The sequence below is a fragment of the Oxyura jamaicensis genome, chromosome 26 (genome assembly GCF_011077185.1).
Source record: "Oxyura jamaicensis isolate SHBP4307 breed ruddy duck chromosome 26, BPBGC_Ojam_1.0, whole genome shotgun sequence".
Lineage (NCBI taxonomy): Eukaryota > Metazoa > Chordata > Aves > Anseriformes > Anatidae > Oxyura > Oxyura jamaicensis.
Genome location: NC_048918.1, coordinates 6,452,326 through 6,472,205, shown reverse-complemented (window position 1 = coordinate 6,472,205; position 19,880 = coordinate 6,452,326). Strand labels below are relative to the sequence as shown.

Below are 19,880 nucleotides of genomic sequence, written 5' to 3'. Positions count from 1 at the left end.
CCCTGGAGTTGTGTGACATACTGTTTGCCCACTAAATAAAATTACAGAAAAAGATAGCTTTGGGGTTACACATCTGGTTGCATAGATTCAACATTTTGGAAAGACAGCAATGCAGAGTTTGTGCTGTGTTGAATGGTGAGGTCCGTTATGCCTTTGGACTACTTTGAAAAATTTGGAGCTGCTTCTCTGGCAGTCTTGACTGCATAGTTCAGAGCATGGCTGCCTGCTGCCCATGGCCATGGGAAGTGTTTTGCAACTGGCAGTTGGTGTTTGAAGAATGTGTGGTCAGGTGTTAAAATTAAACATTCCTTTTGATATGGATTCAGCACTTTCTGTTTGGCATGTTCTCCTTGTCATTAAAAGTGTACTAGCTGGAACTTCAGAAGTTGTGAATTCGCAAAATCATGTGGGAGCTGGCAATTGAATCTACTTTCTCTTAGGTGTTCTCTTTCTCTTGGGCTGTATAAAATTTTAAAAGGGAAGGAGGCCTGTAAAGCAAGTACTTGGTCAGCAAGTATTTTACTGTTGGAACCACAGAGGGATCATGCATCAGCTTTCAGGATGCTGTAGAGCTAACTTACATGGGCGGTACTCCAATCTCTGATATTTTTGGTTCAAATCTAGCAAGTGGTTTTACAAAATCAGATTTTGTACCAGTCATGAACAGGAAGTAAATGACTACTTGGTTTCCAGCCGTGTATGGAAACCGTAATCAACACATATATATGGGTTATTGCAGTCAGTGAAGGTCCCTGGCAGTACATAATGGATATGCATCACATGATTGCGTTAGGGCAAAAGTCAAGTCTGAGGAGCCATCTTCTCATGGGCTTTGGTCTGGGAGTCGCTGTTTTTAGAAACAGAACAGCTGAAACATTTTCTGAAGTTCTGGGACGAGGCAATGTGAAGTGCTGCCCTTGCCTTTTAGTTTTGCCAGATAGATGAATGCAAACATTCAATGTAAGGTTCTTATGTCTAGCACAACCTACTACTAGAGACACTTTTTTATGGAGATGTGTTCTGTCCCACTCCCATGCAACCATTTTCATTAAGGAAAATGTGTTTGAAGCACATGTAAGCAGATGATTTGCTATCAGAGAGATTTCAGTGCCAACAAAAGATATTTTGTGTCCTGAGTCCATGCAAGCTCATGCTGAGCTGCAATCTGTGACAGGGCATGACCAGACTAGAAGGGAAACCCATGCTGTCTCATGCTGGAGCACAACTCTGGCCCTTCTTAGTTCTGTTCAATGTGCCCTTTCAGTTGAGGTGTTACGTTTTCTTAAAACTTTCCAGGGTGTAAGGCAATACCCATTTTACATCTTGCTCAATTAACATCTGTTGATGGTGTTAAGTTGGACTTTGGGAAAGCAGTGCGTTTGCTGGGAACAACTCGAGTCTGATGCACTTCTTTAATCAGGGCTTTGCTAGCTGTGATTTTCAGGTATAAAATGCAACTGGCTTTTAAAAAAATATTTAACAGCAGCTTGTGGGTGGTCAGCCAAATGTTACTCTGATTTTGGTGGCAACTTGTAGAGCACTGTGGAAGGACCAAACCCTAAAAAACTTTGGGAAAAAATAATTTACAAGGTAAGCACGCAAGTTTTTGCACAAGACGGTTCCCTAGAAATGGTTTTGTAGATTTAGTCCAAATGTTCTTATTTTGAACTAACAGCACAACACTGTTAGTACTAAGCTAACTTCATTATCCTATTAAGAACAGGCCATAAACAACCTTGAGGTAAAATATTTTTTAAAATGGGTAAAGTTCTTGTTCAAAAACTACCAATGCAACTAATTGTAAAAAATGTTTGTTACTGTTGACTGAGAACGGCCATTGACTGAGAACGGCCATTAACTAGATAGTCTAACACCGTGGCTGGCTGGTTAATGTTAGTGCTCTACTCTGTGATCTTGTTCAAAAAGCATTGTTCAGATTTTGTTTTCGTTGACATCAGAAATACTTTGGATGGTAACCATGATGCTCAAGTAGACACGTTGTTTAGCAGTTAAGTGATTTAGAAAGAACTGGATTTCAAGCAACTTCAAGCCTGTGGGGGGAGGGAGATTAAAGAAGATTTGTATCACGTTCTAATCCTGTACTTAGTCCTTCATTACCCTGCAACCCGTGACTGTGTGCAGCCTCTGGGATGGCTGGATACTGTTGGGATGTGGACCTTTTTTTTTTTCTTTTTTTTTTTTTTTTTAATCCAAGGGCTAATTTGTTGTTACTTTGTATAATTACCTGCTTTCAGTAATGCATCTCTGTTGGTTTGGAGTAAATTATTTTGCTTCTTAAATAACTTTTTTAAAGAATAAACTTTGTGAATTCTGTGGTTGTTTCTTTTGTGGTAGTGATCTGGGGGTGGGATCACATAACTGACTTACAGAAACTTATCAGTGCTATCTGATTTCTTTACAGGGTTTAGATTTACTCAGGTCATTGATTCTGTAAGGCAGCATGAACAGCTGTGTTATGTATGTCCCTGTCACACCAATAAGGGGTGAGAAAAACTTTGAGACATGCCATAGGCTTGCTCCAGAGCCCAATTTTAATGACTTCACTAGTCTGTTGTGCTTCTTGCTTTAGTTTTGTCTTTGTTTGCAGTGTGGTCCATCATAACTTTGTGTTGACTTTGTCCTCGAAAAAGATGTTTCCTAAGAGCAACAAAAGGTGAGAGAAAATTTATTTGCTTCATGTTCTATGACTGAAATCAGCTATAAAGTTACTGCTGTGTCCAGATCATGCTCTTTGTTAGGCTTTTAAATTGCTTAAATCAGTCTACTGAAATAGTTCCATATTGGCTTTTCTCCTGCATAAAGCAAATTGTATCGGACCACATAGTAAATGTGCTACTAAGACATGGCGGCAGGCCTCTGGAACCCACAGTCCAATTTTTTTTCTATGTAAGGAACTGAAAAATAGACTGTTAGTAACAGAAGACTTCACAAAATCACAATGCAGCTATTGTAAAGCACTTTAAAATAAATAATCATACATGTGAACTTGGGTTTTTCAGCACCCTTTGTGTCTGCTGGCTGGTTTCCCCACACTCAGGAGTGTTGGGAGTCTAGATATGCTGCAAGGTTGGATGAAGACACTGCCTTCTTTCACCTTTAGCCTTCGTGTCACAATCCAGAGCTGTGATTTGTGGATGTTCAGGTTAGAGTCTGCTGGGGCCAGGGTCAGGGACGTTGCCAGGAAGCTTCCCAACCTGGTACACCCCTCTGATTATTATCCTCTTCTGATAGTCCAGGCGGGCAGTGACAACATTGAAGACAGAAGCCTGAAGGCAATCAAAAGAGACTTTAGGGGGCTGGGACGGTTAGTGGACGGAGCGGGAGTGCAGGTAGTGCTTTCGTCCATCCCTACGGTGACAGGGAGGGGTACGGAGAGGACCAGGAAAGCCCACCTGTTAAACACGTGGCTCCGGGGCTGGTGCCAACACAGAGATCTTGGGTTTTTCGACCATGGGGCAGTTTATTCAGCACCTGGTCTGATGGCCGTAGACGGGTCCCTATCCTTTAGGGGAAAAAGGATCCTTGGCCAGGAGCTGGCGAGGCTCATTGATAGGGCTTTAAACTAGGTAAGAAGGGGGATGGGGGTGAAGCAAGGATTGTTGGAGCTGTGCCAGCGGGAACAATAGCAAGGCCAGGGGATAAGGTAATGGCCCAGCTGAAGTGCATCTACACCAATGCACGCAGCATGGGTAACAAACAGGAGGAGCTGGAAGCCATCGTGCAGCGGGCAGGCTACGACTTGGTTGCCATCACGGAAACGTGGTGGGACCAGTCTCATGACTGGAGTGCTGCAATGCCTGGCTATAGGCTCTTCAGAAGGGACAGACAGCACAGAAGGGGTGGCGGTGTGGCTCTCTATATTAGAGAGTCTTTCGATGTTGTAGAACTCGAGGCTAGGAATGACAAGATCGAGTCCCTTTGGGTTAGGATCGGCAGGGACAACAAGGCTAGCGTCCTGGTCGGGGTCTGTTACAGACCGCCGAACCAGGATGAGGAGACGGATGAGGAGTTCTACAGGCAGCTGGCAGAAGTTGCGAAATCTTCAGCGCTGGTTCTCGTGGGGGACTTCAACTTCCCTGACATATCCTGGAAGCACAACACAGCCCAGAGAAAGCAGTCTAGGAGGTTTCTGGAGAGTGTGGAAGATAGCTTCCTGACGCAGCTGATTAGTGAGCCTACCAGGGGTGGTGCCCCGCTAGACCTTCTCTTCACAAACAGAGAAGGACTGGTGGAGGATGTGTTTGTCGGGAGCTGTCTTGGGCAGAGTGACCACGAAATGGTAGAGTTCTCTATTCTTGGCGAGGCCAGGAAGGGAACCAGTAAAACCACTGTACTGGACTTTCGGAGAGCTGACTTTGTGCTGCTCAGGACACTGGTTGGTAGAGTCCCTTGGGAGGCGGTTCTGAAGGGCAGAGGGGTCCAGGAAGGCTGGGCGCTCTTCAAGAGGCAAATCCTAATGGCGCAGGAGCGGTCTGTTCCCATGTGCCCAAAGATGAGCCAGCGGGGAAGAAGACCAGCCTGGCTGAACAGAGAACTGTGGCTTGAGCTTAGGAGAAAAAAGAGGGTTTATAATATTTGGAAAAGTGGGCAGGCCACTAGGGAGGACTATAAGGATGTAGCGAGGCTGTGCAGGGACAAAATTAGGAAGGCCAAAGCTCATCTGGAGCTCAATCTGGCTACTGCCGTTAAAGATAACAAAAAACGCTTTTATAAATACGTCAACACAAAAAGGAGGACAAAGGAGAATCTCCATCCTTTACTGGATGCAGGGGGAAACTTAGTTACAAGAGATGAGGAAAAGGCGGAGGTGCTCAATGCCTTCTTTGCCTCAGATTTGGCGGCAATACCGGTTGTTCTCTGGATTCCCAGTACCCTGAGCTGGTGGAAGGGGATGGGGAGCAGGATGTGACCCTCACCATCCACGAAGAACTGGTTGGTGACCTGGTACGGCACTTGGATGTGCACAAGTCGATGGGGCCGGATGGGATCCACCCAAGGGTACTGAGAGAACTGGCAGAGGAGCTGGCCAAGCCACTATCCATCATCTATCAGCAGTCCTGGCTATTGGGGGAGGTCCCAGCTGACTGGCGGCTAGCGAATGTGACACCCATCTACAAGAAGGGCTGGAGGGCTGACCCGGGGAACTATAGGCCTGTTAGTTTGACCTCAGTACCAGGGAAGCTCATGGAGCAGATCCTCTTGGGAGTCATCATGCGGCACTTGAAGGGCAAGCAGGCGATCAGGCCCAGTCAGCATGGGTTTATGGAAGGCAGGTCCTGCTTGATGAACCTGATCTCCTTCTATGACAAAGTGTCGCGCTGGGTGGACGAGGGAAAGGCTGTGGATGTGGTCTACCTTGACTTCAGCAAGGCTTTTGACACCGTCTCCCACAGCATTCTCCTCAAGAAACTGGCTGCTCTTGGCTTGGACTGGTGCACGCTTCGTTGGGTTAGAAACTGGCTGGATAGCCGGGCCCAGAGAGTTGTGGTAAATGGAGTCAAATCCAGTTGGAGGCCAGTCACTAGTGGCGTCCCCCAGGGCTCGGTGCTGGGGCCGGTCCTCTTTAACATCTTCATCAGTGATCTGGACGAGGGCATTGAGTGCACCCTCAGTAAGTTTGCAGATGACACCAAGTTAGGTGCGTGTGTCGATCTGCTCGAGGGTAGGAAGGCTCTGCAGGAGGATCTGGATAGGCTGCACCGATGGGCTGAGGTCAACTGCATGAAGTTTAACAAGGCCAAGTGCCGGGTCCTGCACCTGGGGCGTAATAACCCCAAGCAGAGCTACAGGCTGGGAGATGAGTGGTTGGAGCTGCCAGGCGGAGAAGGACCTGGGAGTGATAGTGGACAGTCGGCTGAATATGAGCCAGCAGTGTGCTCAGGTGGCCAAGAAGGCCAACGGCATCCTGGCTTGTATCAGAAATAGTGTGACCAGCAGGGCTAGGGAGGTGATCGTCCCCCTGTACTCGGCTCTGGTGAGGCCGCACCTCGAGTACTGTGTTCAGTTTTGGGCCCCTCGCTACAAGAAGGACATGGAGGTGCTTGAGCGGGTCCAAAGAAGGGCGACGAAGCTGGTGAGGGGCCTGGAGAACAAGTCCTACGAGGAGCGGCTGAAGGAGCTGGGCTTATTCAGCCTGGAGAAGAGGAGGCTCAGGGGCGACCTTATCGCTCTCTACAGATACCTTAAAGGAGGCTGTAGAGAGGTGGGGGTTGGCCTGTTCTCCCACATGCCTGGTGACAGGACGAGGGGGAATGGGCTAAAGTTGCGCCAGGGGAGTTTTAGGTTAGATGTTAGGAAGAGCTTCTTTACTGAAAGGGTTGTGAGGCATTGGAACAGGCTGCCCAGGGAGGTGGTGGAGTCACCATCCCTGGAAGTCTTCAAAAGACGTTTAGATGTAGAGCTTAGGGATATGGTTTAGTGGGGACTGTTAGTGTTAGGTTAGAGGTTGGACTCGATGATCTTGAGGTCTCTTCCAACCTAGAAATTCTGTGTCTGTGTCTGAATCCCCAACTGTTCTCATTGCTGAGTATTCCAGCCATTTTTACCATCCTCAGTATCAAAGAAATTCCAGCTTAGCTGTGAGTTATTTGGTATTTCCATAAATTAAAGTGAATGGCATTAGAACAGTAACCTTGTTTCCTTTTTTTTTCCTTCCTTCCCTGAGCAGCTGTACATAGCCAGTCATGATGAGACTGGCCCCAGCTGGTACTAGTTTCTGTGGAAAAGGTGTTGCACATCCTGGCAGGGGGCTGCATTCTGAGAAAAAGTAACTTACAGTAAAGCAGTAGATGCTGCCCCGTGCTGATTAAAATTATCACGTGCTAAGGGCCTGGAGCTGAAGAAGTGCTGGTGAAGCTTACATTTCAAAAGCACTTCTCCCATTGCCCGAAAGATCCCCTTCCCTTGATGCAGATTGTTGTTCTGTGCTAGGTATAAAACTCCTCGTATTGTGTAGCTGCATTAGTTGTTGCCTGTTCCATGAGAGATTCAGAATCGTAGTGCAGATGGATGCTTAAAAGAGTCTTTTCTTGGTTAATTAGGGAAGTTTTTCTCCCATATAATTACCTGTAACAATCTGTTACTAGAAACTATTTCCCATCCTATCAAAGGACTCTTGACTTTTGTTCCATGTTGGAGCAGAGGCTGATTTAAGCAGCCCTAGAAGAATCTGTGCAGGGGATGAATACGAGCAATGTGAGGAGAGAATAGACTTTTGAGGCTCCTTAATGCGAGCTCATCAAGAGGTGCACTTGTGAGTTTCCATGTTACATTCCTGTGTTAATACTTTTCCTCTTCAGGAACTGAAATTATTTGCTAGCAAAATTTGGCTGTAGACTTTTTGGACAGCATCCCCTCTGATACAGCTGCTCTGCTAGGCAGAGTGGAGGAAGAGCTTGCTAAATACCCTGAGCTGCCAAATTCCTGGCATGTTTGGCTATTTTCTTTTGAGTCTGGGCAGAATGAAGGCATTTCAGAGAGAAAGTATGGGGTTTTGTTTTGTTTTTCATAACACTTCTAAACACTTCTAAAGCCTCTGGGTATGAATCACTTTCCAGCTAAAAACAACTGGGGAGATGCCCTGCTTGCATTCAATACTTCAGTTTAAAGAGGCTGTAGTTCTAACTTTAGCACAGCATACCCAACCTTTACTCATATTTCTGCCATGAACCCAACTGATTTGACCCTGTGATTTAAACAGCCAGGGGATCAAGAGACCTCTTGAAGAAGGTAACCTCTGCACCCTAAAGGTTATTTTTGGTTTCAGATGTGAATCTCAAAACCTTGATATGCCTAAAAAAGGTTGGGAACAGGTCTAATCCTTGTGGCAGAGCAAACAACCAGGACATAGTTTTTATTGATCTTAAATGGAATAGTTGAACAATAACGCAGTTAGGGGCAAACTGGTAAATGAGTAACAAGAATAATTCAGAAAGTGAAGATTCTTGTCAGTCTGAGAAAAGAGACTGGGTATTATTACAGATCAAGACTGTAACAGCATCCCAGCTTAGCCCTGTGGAAATCATCCCTGGAAATCATCTCAGCTGGAGATACAGAGCAAAGTCCCAGCTCGTCTTACTGGACTGACTGGTAGTGCCCCAAGTTTCTTGGGCATCCCATGAACAAAATCTATGACTTTTGCCTTATTTCTTACTCTATATCTTAGACAAGCAATTCTTTCACTTATACCAGCCTTCTGAGACAAGACCTTTTTTTTTTAGCTGTTCCTACAAAATATAGCACAGGAAGCACTTATGTGCATGCAATTCCAGACAATATTGTCTTTTCCAGGGGTGCTGATTATTTGTTCCCTTCTCTGTTGGGACCAAAGTCACATTTAAAATCATCAGCAGGACTCTGATAACATGGCCTTGAATGCTTTGCTTGATTTGTCCTAATTCCAATACAGTTTATCAACTCCATCAAGAGCTGACGTATAAACAAATAAGAAAAGGCCCTGTTTCAAATCAAAACCATTGTATCCTGATCTGTTTAGGCTTACCGCTGCCCACCAGGAAACTGAGACAGAAGCTCAGAGCTAGCCTTGGCAATATGCAGTACAAATTCTGGCCATTTTCTTCAGGCAGGAGCTGTTTTCCAACTTCATGAGGAGATCCTAAAGGACTGGGTACAGTCCTGGCTGCCAGTATACTAGAAGGAATCTGCTTAAAACTAGACATTAGGAGGCACTTCACAAACTGATACCCTGCTCTTTCAAATCCAAGCCACCTTGTGTAGTTTAGGGGAGTTTTTTTCGCACACCTTGGATTGTGGTCACTGGTAAGCCTTGGTTATGGTACAATCACTTACAGAGACAGGTGACACGTAGGCTTGCCAGATGACTGAAAACCATCTTGCTATGATACAAAGTTATATAAAGGCAGTTCCTGAAAAAAAATCAGGAACAAAATCATACCTTATAGCTCCCTATGTGTTTTTTTTCTTTCCTCCCATTTCATACACCTGAGAAGTTGTGAGGACATTTGTACAACTCCTGCAGCTAAAATTCAGTCTTTCAAGTAGATCTTTCTCTCAGGGAAAATCTTCTATGAATGGGACAGTAGTTGGTTAGACCACATAATGTGTACCTATCTTTTTGGTCCACAGCTCCTGTTATGATGAAAATATCAGCCCTGTGCCTTAGGGATTTCCTCTAAATCATTGGTTTAACATGGAAGACATCAGTTTTTAGTCTCTCTTAAAAGATTGACTTTCATATTCTCACATTTTCCTGGGAGGTGGCAGTCTGGCCAGACAACAGGCAAAACTCTACTAAATGTGAAATGAAAGCCTAACTTGAATTTGAGCCCTGCTTTCACCTGTTTCAGTGGAAGTGTTTGTGGCTGCACTTTAAATAGTCCTGCAGTTCACCTCCCTTCTCCTTTTAAAGTGGGAGAGTCTAATTACAGGGAAGGGAAAGCAGTAAAATAAGTTAGGCTGCTGTGCACTCACTCAGCTACTTGTGCTCTGTTACAGCAGGGTGTTACCTGGGGTTCTGCAAACTTGCTGCAAAGATGTCACGGGTGAAAATTCCAGGTAGGTCTGAAAGCAAGCAGTGAGACAGGCAGCAACAGGGCAGGCTCATTAGCCTACAGCCTCTGAGATTTTGGTAGTGTGTTGTCTTTCCGGTCAGGGGACTGAAATGGGGTCTTTGAGCATTTTCTTCCTGCATGGAGGCATTTTTGGATAGTGCAGCAAAATAATGGTGGTATTGCTTAAATCTTGCCCTGCTCATACTGAAGAATAATATTGTCCACCCTGCAGTAGCCTGATATGAAACTGTTGAAGAAGGGGTCCAAGGGCTTTCAGGAGTCTCCAGTCAACCTGGCTAAGCTCAGAAGATGTGGGGTGCTGCAGTCCCCAGGGGGTGGGAAACCTCCCGGGTATCAGGAGTAGGGCTGATCAGGCCTTGCAGAGCAGCACACAAGGGCATGTGACTGCCATTACAGAGCCCTGAAGAACATAAGCACCTAATAGATAAGAAAGAGCATGTTTAGAATAGCAGTGCTCTGTGGTGTGACAGATATGTCCTGGTAAATGAAGCTGGTATTAAAGCCGTGCCCTGAAACATCAGTGGGAGTTTGATGACCTTCATGAGTGTATTTTTCATCCACTAAAGAAATGAAAGGTCAAACTAGGCATTTCTGGGATACTTAGTTCGCAAATGAATACATGGCGTTCAAATACCAGGACTGCATTTGAACTGTAAATGCAGGCTGGACTTTGGAAAGTCAGCAGCTAGGGGCTGTGATGCCAGAACCCAGGTCTGAATTTTCTGGATCAGATGGAACCTCAAAATGTCAATTTTGCAGCACCCTCAAAATGTCAATGCCACCCTGTAAGACCAGGAGTGAAAAATCTGTGGAGTTGCAGTGTCTCAGCTGTCTGATCCTGTTGGTGAATAAGTGGAGATGTGACAATAGGTGGCAGGAGGATGAAAGCGAAACATTTTATTTGAAATCACTATCCATCCTGATCTTCATAAAGGATGGTGGGTCACGGCCAAAAAAAACAGATAGCAAAGCAGACCTGGCACTGAGTCACTAAAATACTTGCTCTTTTGTTCAGGTAGGAGAATGGTGTTTTGCCCTCTTAAGTTGTTTCTATGCTGTTCTGCATCCCTGTCCCTGAACAGAGGTGTAGGGGTAGACCTTCCAAGACAGCTGGGTCCTATTAGATGGCTAGGTATCTGCTAGTTGCTTGTAACGTTGACTGAGATGATCTAGGTTCTAGAAAATATTCTTCCCCTTGGACAGCTGCAGGAAAACCCAGAGCTTTCTGTAAGGCAGAAGCCAGATCTGAGCTCTGTAAAAGAGCCTCAGTTGGATGGCATTCGCAGTGTGGTTTGTCTACACACATAGTGCTGAAGCTATTATCATGGCACAGCGTATACTGAAATGACATCCTTGTAGTGTAAAAAATGACAAGTATTGTTCTTTCTTTTGTCAGTGGAAGGCTTTGCCTAAACTTGTACTTCACCAGTCCCTTTTAAATCACTGATTTGATGATTAGGCAAAAAAGGTTTAGATTTTTAAGGGCTGATCACATCTGTTTTTGTTTTGTTTCTGTTTCATCTCAAACAGCAGAAGAGAAAGGTGAGTATTGCTTTTTTTTTTTTTTTTTTTTTTTTAATGCTCTGCTGTGTTACTGTCTAGACATGATCACTGGAAACAAACAGCAGTTACATGATCGTGGTGAACTTTTAGCAGTTCAAGAAGATGCTTTCTCAGCAGTGCCTGTTGTGCCCCTCACTGTTTCATGGAATGGTTTGGAACTTCTGGTCCCTTGGTACATGAAGCTGCTTTTTGTTAAATACTGTCCTAGTACCCCCAGGCTCCTGTTTAGAGGACTGCTTTCCTCTGTGGCAGGAGGAGAAACGCTCTGTGACTTCCCTGTGCCTATTCACACTTTTTTTTTCACACTTTTTTTTTTTTTTTTTTTTTTCCCTAAACAGAGATCCAGCCTGAATTAACTTTTTTTGAATGCATCCTGCTCCTAGTGGATTTGATCCATAAGGGAACAGATTCAATGCTTCACCTTCTTTACTTAGGCTGAAACCCAGAGTATTATGTCCCTGCCCTTGTCTTCCTATTTTGTTTGCTAATATATGTCAACACCAACTATTTATTACTGAAATCTTGGTTTTGTGACATTGCACTGCTGAGAAATGGACCTAGTGCCAAAATTTGCCCATGTGTTTATAGCTTAGCACAAACCCCTTTGCCTTAACATAGAGTAGCAGGAAAGGAAGCCACTGTTGTTTCCCAACTAACCTACTGCTAGGATCTCAGACCTGTAAACTCAGGAGTATGCTGTTTTGTTCCCCCACAAGACCCAGTGGGAGCAGAAGTTGGATAGGTTCAATGCTGAAAATCTCTTTTAGGTGTAGCATATTTCTGTCATGCATGTTACTCCTTTCTGCTTTGGTCCTCACCTGCTTACCATGATGTCCTGTTGGACATGTCAATGGTGTGGTCCCATGTGCCCTTCTTTCAGCATCGATCTTCATTATGCTTCATGTTGAGCTGCCAACTGCCAGTGAAACCTGCTCGGCTAGTGTCCATATGCTGCTATGCAAGTGTGTGCTTTGAGGAGATGTTCCCAGAAGAGCCCTTAGGTTCTTGTTTTATGGTATTTTGCTGGCAGTGGAAAGGCTTTTAACAATCCTCTTCTGCTCCCTAAAACTCCAACCAACCTTGTGTCCATGGGGACTTTTCATAGAGCCATGTTATCTGGCACCTTTGCAGGATGCTAAATGTGATGGGCTGAGAGGGGTCTAGGCCACATGTTGGTACCCTAGCTAGGAACTATTCAGCTGCCTTGTGATGGCAGAAACTATTTTGGCTGCCAGCTTTGTCCATCTCCATGTCCACCTCTGTCTTCATCCTGCATGGATGCCTTGTGGAACAAGTGGGCCTTGGACTTCCTGGAGTTATAAGGGCTCTGCCAGTCTTTCCCTCTTCCCGCAGTGCATAGTCTCCTAAGTGTCCTTCCCAAGGTCTTGCTTCTTTCTCAGCCTTTTTGTGCTACTCTCAGACGGTGGGTTGTGTTTACCTTTTCTGGTGTGCTCTGGATGTCTAGGTATATCTCCAGTCCACAATGTGTGGTACAGGCCCTGTAAGTTTGTTAAAAAGTCTGGGGGGTGCTCAGAGTCTTCCAGGTGGGGTGGAGGTGTATTAAGGAGATGAGAACTGAGCTCTAAGCTGACAGCAAGGAGCACCTTCCTGCTCGGGTGGCTGGGAGCCGGCTGTCTGCGTGACCCTGCATCCTGCTCTTTCTCCTTGCAGAGATGGATGAGGCAATGCGCTCCTTTGCAGAGAAGGTCTTTGCCTCTGAGGTGAAAGATGAGGCGATCAGGCAAGAGATCTCTCCTTTTGATGTGGAAGAGATCTGCCCCATCTCGCGCCACGAGATGAGAACGCATATGATGCTTCAGGAGAGTTCCTCCACAGCAGAAAAGCGGTGAGCAACAACCAGGGTAGTAGGGGAGAGGGAGAGGAGGAGTGTTTGCTCATCCCTAGCCAGAATTGGAAGAAGCAGGGGGATCATGAATCAAGGTCTGTGAAAACAGTTCACCACACCCAAAATGGGTTACTTTCTTGGTAATCCCAGAGCAGCTGTCAGGTGCTTCAGAGTTTCCTTTCCAAGTGTTCCCACTGATGGACAGAAAGACACCCTTGGCCTGTTACCTCAGCACTAGCACCGCAATGGCCACAGCTCTGCTGGAGAGCTGGAAGACCTTTCTCTGGAAAGGTGCAACCTCCAAAGACTGTGTGTGCTTTTGAAAGTCTGTGGCCATGTAGTGTGTTGTGGCTTCTACTCTTGGCAGTGTCTCTTTAAGGTGCTCAGAAAGCACCAGTGAGATGGCTGATGTTGTGCACAGCTGGAAAGTGACTGGTAAGTGCCCCTGACCTGTGTGTGGCCACGGAGTCAGGGCTGTTTGCTTGAGGGTTTCCTCCCTGGCAGGAAGAAGCGCATGCTCCGCCTGAAGACAATTGCACTGGCACTCCCTGTTGCTCAGAAGTCTATAACCAGACTGTCCGCTATTGATGAGGTCATCTCTACCTCCCCCCTGTACCAAACAGTGCCTGACTTCCAGAGGGTACAGATCACAGGGGATTATGCCTCTGGGGTAGGTACTTGCATGGCTATTCAACTTCCCCATGCTGATTATCACCTCACCTAGTTCTTGACTGGCCCTCATAAGTGCCAATTGTCACAGGAGTCTTCACTGGGTGCAGTGGGGACAGTCTGTGTCTTCCAGCTCTGTTTGTGTCTCATAAGCATCTACTGGTGTCCTGCTGCATCCCTGGAGGATCTTGAGCTGAACTCCCTAAGGAGTCTCTGGGGATGCTGCATGCTTCCCATGAGGTTCTCTGTACGGAGGGGTTGGGGCACACAGAAGGGTAGGAGATGCTCGTTCTGCTGCAGCCTGCTCCAGCTTGCACACAGCTACGCCTTTCTGAGACCTGTGCACATATTGCAGAATCACAGACTGGTTGAAGTTGCAAAGGATCTCCGGAGGTCATCTTGTCCAACCCTACTGCTCAAGCAGGGTCACCTAGAACTTGTTGGACAGCACTGTTAACACAGCTTGTCCTAATTCCCCCTTCTCCTCCTCCTTTCTTCCAGAGCCTCCTATTGTGTTTGTGCTGCTTAAGAGATGCTGATGGCAGATTGCCTCCTCCTGGGCTGGGGCAGGGTGCTCAGCTTGGAGTCGCATAGCAGAGGAGCCATTAGGGGAAGCTGAAACTCCATCCATGCGCAGGCACATTCCTTCTGCCATGACTGTGCCTAGCTGCAACTACTGCTTGGTATTCTGTCTTGCTGCTCCAGTCTCACCAATCTTAAATGCCCAAAACACTTGTCAGTGCAGTAAATCACAAATTCTTGACATATTGGCTCAGTGCATGTTGTTGGTCATGCTTCAGTTTTCAGCCTGGGCTCCAAAAATAGCTTCCAGTGTTCTGACTAGGCCTGGCTTCTATTTCAGTGTCAGCTACAGCTTGAGGTAAGGAATGTAAGAGATGACAGCTGAAATTCATTTGTTCTGGAACTGAGGAACTTCCTTTTGCCATGTCCAAGGCTTTGCCCATCATCCGTTCTTCGTCCTGCACAGGCAGAGCAGTGGGAGGGAGGTGATGATTGTAACTTGCTGTAAACATAGCTGTACTCGTTGCATTTTGATGCACCAGGGTCTCTCACAAGCAGCTGGGTTCCTGTTGTGTGGTTGCATTCAACAAAAGCTCTGTTGCAGGTGACAGTTGAAGATTTTGAAGTTGTCTGCAAAGGCCTGTACCGTGCCTTGTGCATTCGGGAGAAATACATGCAGAAGTCTGTGCAGAGATTCCCCAGGACCCCATCTCAGTACCTGCGTGCTATTGAAGGTGATGTCTGGAGGGCAACTGATGCTGGCCCAGGTACATTTAGACACCTGAAGGGTTTTGCTCTTTTGCTTCAGCGTGGGACAGCCAGGTGTCAGAAAGGGGTTGTGGAGTGCCGCCATGGGGAGATTGCTTACCCAGGCTGCTGCTTGTGTCACAGTGCTGGGGCTATTCCTGCCCTCTGCTGGGGTTGGAGGAGCATGGCAGGCTTGTGGGGTTTTGGCTGATAGCCTGTGCCCCATGGTATTCTCCCCTTGGTCCAGTGTTCACTCCGCCAGTGAAGGATGGACAAGATCCCTTTGAAACTGGGAATCTCCCTGAGGACCTGGGATACCATGTCGAGATGAAGGATGGGGTAGTTTACATCTATGGTGACAAGGCAGCAGTTGGAAGAAAGGAGCCAAAGGACCTGCCCTACCCCTGCCTGGAGCACTTTGTTGATGACATGAACTTCCTCTTGGCCCTGATTGCACAGGGGCCTGTGTAAGTGCCCAGCCTAGCATGGCTGCATGCAGCCAAACAGGTACTGCTTCATCAGATCAGGAGGACCAGGAAAAAGCTAAAGTTGCCCCTTCCTCTCCCTGAAAGGAGCGAGGAACCCACTGATGCCAGCCCAGTGGCTGGAAGCCTGAATAGGAAACTTCTGCCAGACCTAGACCTCTATGGCAGAGGCCTTGGAGGAGCACTGTTGAGGGATGGCCGGCCTCAGGATCCCACCTGGCCATATGCGCAGCCTGCTGGCTACCAAAGCGTCCTTAGCCTTTGTCAGCAATCTTAGCTGGGTCTTGAGCAAAGTCAGTGTTCAGGGGTTGGAGACACCCACTGTGGGTGTGTTCGTACCTGGTAAGACCTTCCTGCAAAGCTCTGTGATACAGCCAGAAGCACCACAGGGAGGCTGGCTAGAGCAACATGAGTACTTCCACGTCAGGTGAAAGCTCCATCCTGGTGCATTTGGCTGTGCCCAGTCACTGTTCTGCCCTTTGCTTTTACCAGTAAGACCTATGCTCATCGACGCCTGAAGTTCCTCTCATCCAAGTTCCAGGTGCACGAAATGCTAAATGAGATGGAGGAGATGAAAGAGCTGAAGAACAACCCCCACCGTGATTTCTACAACTGCCGGAAGGTAAATGGTGAGGCTCACAGCCCTAGTGACCCTTCAGCTGAGCTGTCTTGGTACCCACCCCTCCCTGAGACATGTAGATATTAGAGTCAAGGTTTGGGACACCTGCATTGCTCCTGCTAACGGGATGGGACTGACACGGCTGCTTTTGGCCTATGCCATGGCTGGGCTGAGCCATGCTCCCCACACAATTTGGCCTCACTTAAGGGGTTTGTTAGCCTCCCTGTGGTGGTACCCAAGCATCCCATCTTGAAGCTGGATAACTGTCCCTCTGCCTTCTCAGGTGGACACACACATCCATGCTGCAGCCTGCATGAACCAGAAACACCTTCTGCGTTTTATCAAGAAATCTTACCGTGTGGATGCTGACCGTGTAGTTTATGACTCCAAGGGCAAACAGCTCACCCTGAAAGAGCTTTTCCAGAAGCTCAATCTGCACCCGTATGACCTGACAGTGGATTCCCTGGACGTCCATGCAGTAAGTGGTAGGGCACTTATTGTAGAACTATTCTTAGATCATTCTCATCCACCCCCACAAGCATAGCTTTTCCCCCTTCATGTGTACTCCCATGGCACACTGCGCACATTGGTGTTTGTGGTAGGGTTTAGTAGCTCCTAGATTTCTGGGTTCTTTAGATCAGTCCCTGCCCAGGTGGTATGCTTGGACCCAGCATGTGTTTGCAGGATTCGCCCCTAATCACCTCTACTTCAGGGGCGGCAGACGTTTCAGCGCTTTGACAAGTTCAATGCCAAGTACAACCCTGTGGGTGCCAGCGAGCTGCGTGATCTCTATCTGAAGACGGAAAATGCTATCAATGGCGAGTACTTTGCTACCATCATCAAGGTAGGAATATAGGGGAGGAGAAAGCACTTAATTTGTGGGGTTGCTGTGCCTGGGGGATGGAAGATCCCTGTGCACTGTCTGTTATCTTGGTTCTCAGGAGGTTGGCTCTGATCTGGAGGATGCCAAGTACCAGTATGCGGAGCCTCGCCTCTCAATCTATGGGCGATCAGCTGAGGAGTGGCACAAGCTAGCCAGCTGGTTCAACAGGCATCGGGTCTATTCCCCCAATATGAAATGGATGATCCAAGTACCTAGGATTTAGTATGTGCTGTGGTTCTGAGAGAGCACTGTGCCTTATAGCATGCTGTAACTTATTCCTTTACCCGAAGGGATTATGGGAAGAGTGGGCCATATCCCTCTGCTAGTGGTTAATCCCCATCTCTGTCCACAGTGATGTGTTCAGATCTCAGAATTTCCTCCCACACTTTGGGAAGATGTTGGAAAATATCTTTGTTCCTGTGTTTGAGGCAACTGTCAATCCTCAAACCCACAGGGAGCTGAGTGTCTTTCTACGCCATGTGAGTGTTACCTGATGATGTTGTCAGGGTGTGGTGAGCTCTGATGTTCCTGTTTGTGCACAAGAAGTAGGGCATTGGTTTTGCCTGACATGGAACATGCCATCAGTGGGTTTGCAGCTCTTCTGCCACATTCAGGGAAAGGATGTATGTCCAGAAGTGCTGGAAGGAAGAGGTCAGGCTCCCTGGGCTGGGCTGCTGTGGGACTGTAAGAAATGTTGTCCACTTACCTACTGGAGAAGTGGTTTAATGTGAGCTTTCTTTCTACCCCTTGATAGAGCTTAGGGGTTTGTGAGGAGTAAGGTCTGCAACCTTACTCCTCAATTCTGCTCCTGGGTAGGGCAGGGGTGTGGGCTACAGCCAAGCTATGGTAAGCTGCAGTGGGGCAGGCTGAGGCAGCCTACCTGGGCACGATGAAGTGGGAAGCTTTGAGATACAGCTTTTTTTCTTACTTTGCCAAGCAGATCACTGGATTTGACAGCGTGGATGATGAATCCAAGCACAGCGGACATATGTTCTCCACTAAAAGTCCAAAGCCAGAGCAGTGGACTTCTGAGAAGAACCCATCCTATACCTACTATATATACTATATGTATGCCAACATCCTGGTGCTCAACAACCTACGCAGGTGAGGCCCAGGATCTGCTAAGAGAGAGCTGCCTGATGGACTGGCAGAAGGTAGCAGAGGCCCTCCTTGCTCTGCCACCAGTGTAGTTTGGAGCTTCATGTCCCAGAGCAATTTCCAAACACTCCTCAGTAGCAAATGTGATGGACTAGGGTAAAAAAACATTAGGATTGCAGAGATGTATTCATTGCATGCACAGCAAAGAAAGGAGAACAAGTAATGTGCTCTTAGGTCAAGTTGGGTTATTGGGGGACACGCTGGCAGGGGCTGAGCTGGACCTGAAGTCAAGGGATATTGCAACGCATGCCACTTAACCCTGTTTACGTGCTCAGAGTCCTCCTTCCATGTGCTTAGGCAGCGTGGTATGAACACGTTCCTCTTCCGTCCACACTGTGGGGAAGCTGGGGCCATCACACATCTGCTTGCAGCCTTCATGACAGCAGACAACATCTCCCATGGTCTCAACCTCAAGAAGGTGAGTGGAATAGTCTGCCACAGAACAGCCCAGGAGTGGCAGAGGAGAACATGTTCACAGCTGATTCTCTGCTTTCAGCTGACAGATAACAGCCTGGCTTCAGGCAGATACTGCATGATTCCCTGGGTTTCCCCAGGCATGTTTCGGGATGCAGTTGTGAAATGTATTTACATTTCCAAAGGGTTCAGCATTACAGACCTATAATTGGATAAATCTGTATCTTTGGAATCACTTGAGGTCTAAAATCATCCAGATTTCAACTCTATTGGTCTCTCATGCTCCCTGGTGAGCCCTGGAGGATTGCTAGCTTGCCTACCTGCCCTTTTGTGTGACTCAAGCACGGTGTATCCGATTCTTGGCTGAGGAACTGGGTTGATCTGAGGTGTAAGCCTGAAGAGATGGAGGTCTCAGCAGCTTTATCTGTAACCTGACAACTCTGCTTTCCTTTGCAGAGTCCAGTGTTGCAGTATCTATACTTCCTTGCCCAAATTCCCATTGCTATGTCCCCGCTCAGCAACAACAGTCTCTTCCTGGAATATGCTAAGAATCCATTGCCTGACTTCCACCAGAAGGGCCTCATGGTGTCCCTTTCTACAGATGACCCCATGCAGTTTCATTTTACCAAGGTAGTGTGTCAGCTCATCACCTCTCACTATCTGAACACGAACTGGAGTGCGTGGGCCTGGCTTGTCAGCAGCGCCAGCAGCGTTGGCAGAGGGTCTGGCCTGATGGGCCGTCTCTGGGACAGCCGGGCTGCACAGGCAGAAGCAGCTGGCCTCTAACATAGCCTTTGGCTGCAGGAGCCCTTGATGGAGGAGTATGCTATCGCTGCCCAGGTCTTCAAGCTCAGCACCTGTGACATGTGTGAGATCGCCAGGAACAGTGTCCTGCAGTGCAGCCTGTCCCATGAGGTAGGTGCCCCCAGGGGGGGCAGGCTCGGCTGAAGGGACCAGGAGCACAGCTCTAGTAGCCTGCTCGGGGCCGGGCCCTGCGTGGCAGCAGCCAGTGTTTCCCCTGGGTGCTACTGGCAGGGGGCCGCGAACATCGGTGTCCTGCCTTGTGTGCGGCAGGAGAAAGCCAAGTTCCTGGGTGAGAACTACCAGGAGGAGGGGCCCCAAGGCAACGACATCCGGAAGACGAACGTGGCTCAGATCCGCATGGCCTACCGCTACGAGACCTGGTGCTACGAGCTCAACCTCATCGCCGAGGGCCTGAAAGCCGAGTAGGAGCACGGACAGACGGCGGCAGGCCGCGGCGGAAGGGCCTCGGGGCCGGGCCCCCTGCGGCCAGCGGCGGGACTTGGGGTGCGGACAGGGCCGCGGGAGCTCAGCGGCAGCCGCCGGCCATTAAACGGCGTCTGCCAGCAGCTGGAGCGGCCTGCGGGGTGCGGCGGGGCGG

General features: G+C 47.8%; 1 protein-coding gene across 1 annotated transcript; it reads left to right on the top strand.

The window, feature by feature from the left end:
• The first annotated feature begins 9,406 nt into the window (after positions 1–9,406).
• On the top strand, positions 9,407–19,854 carry AMPD1 (adenosine monophosphate deaminase 1). Its single transcript, XM_035346835.1, has 16 exons — positions 9,407–9,555; positions 11,103–11,114; positions 12,807–12,981; positions 13,486–13,651; positions 14,777–14,939; positions 15,167–15,386; positions 15,897–16,026; positions 16,307–16,501; positions 16,736–16,867; positions 16,965–17,128; positions 17,259–17,385; positions 17,847–18,010; positions 18,362–18,482; positions 18,935–19,108; positions 19,283–19,393; positions 19,553–19,854. Exons 1-16 carry the CDS (start codon positions 9,534–9,536, stop codon positions 19,706–19,708), a joined length of 2,232 nt encoding a protein of 743 aa, XP_035202726.1. The 5' UTR covers positions 9,407–9,533; the 3' UTR covers positions 19,709–19,854.
• Positions 19,855–19,880: the final 26 nt, after the last annotated feature.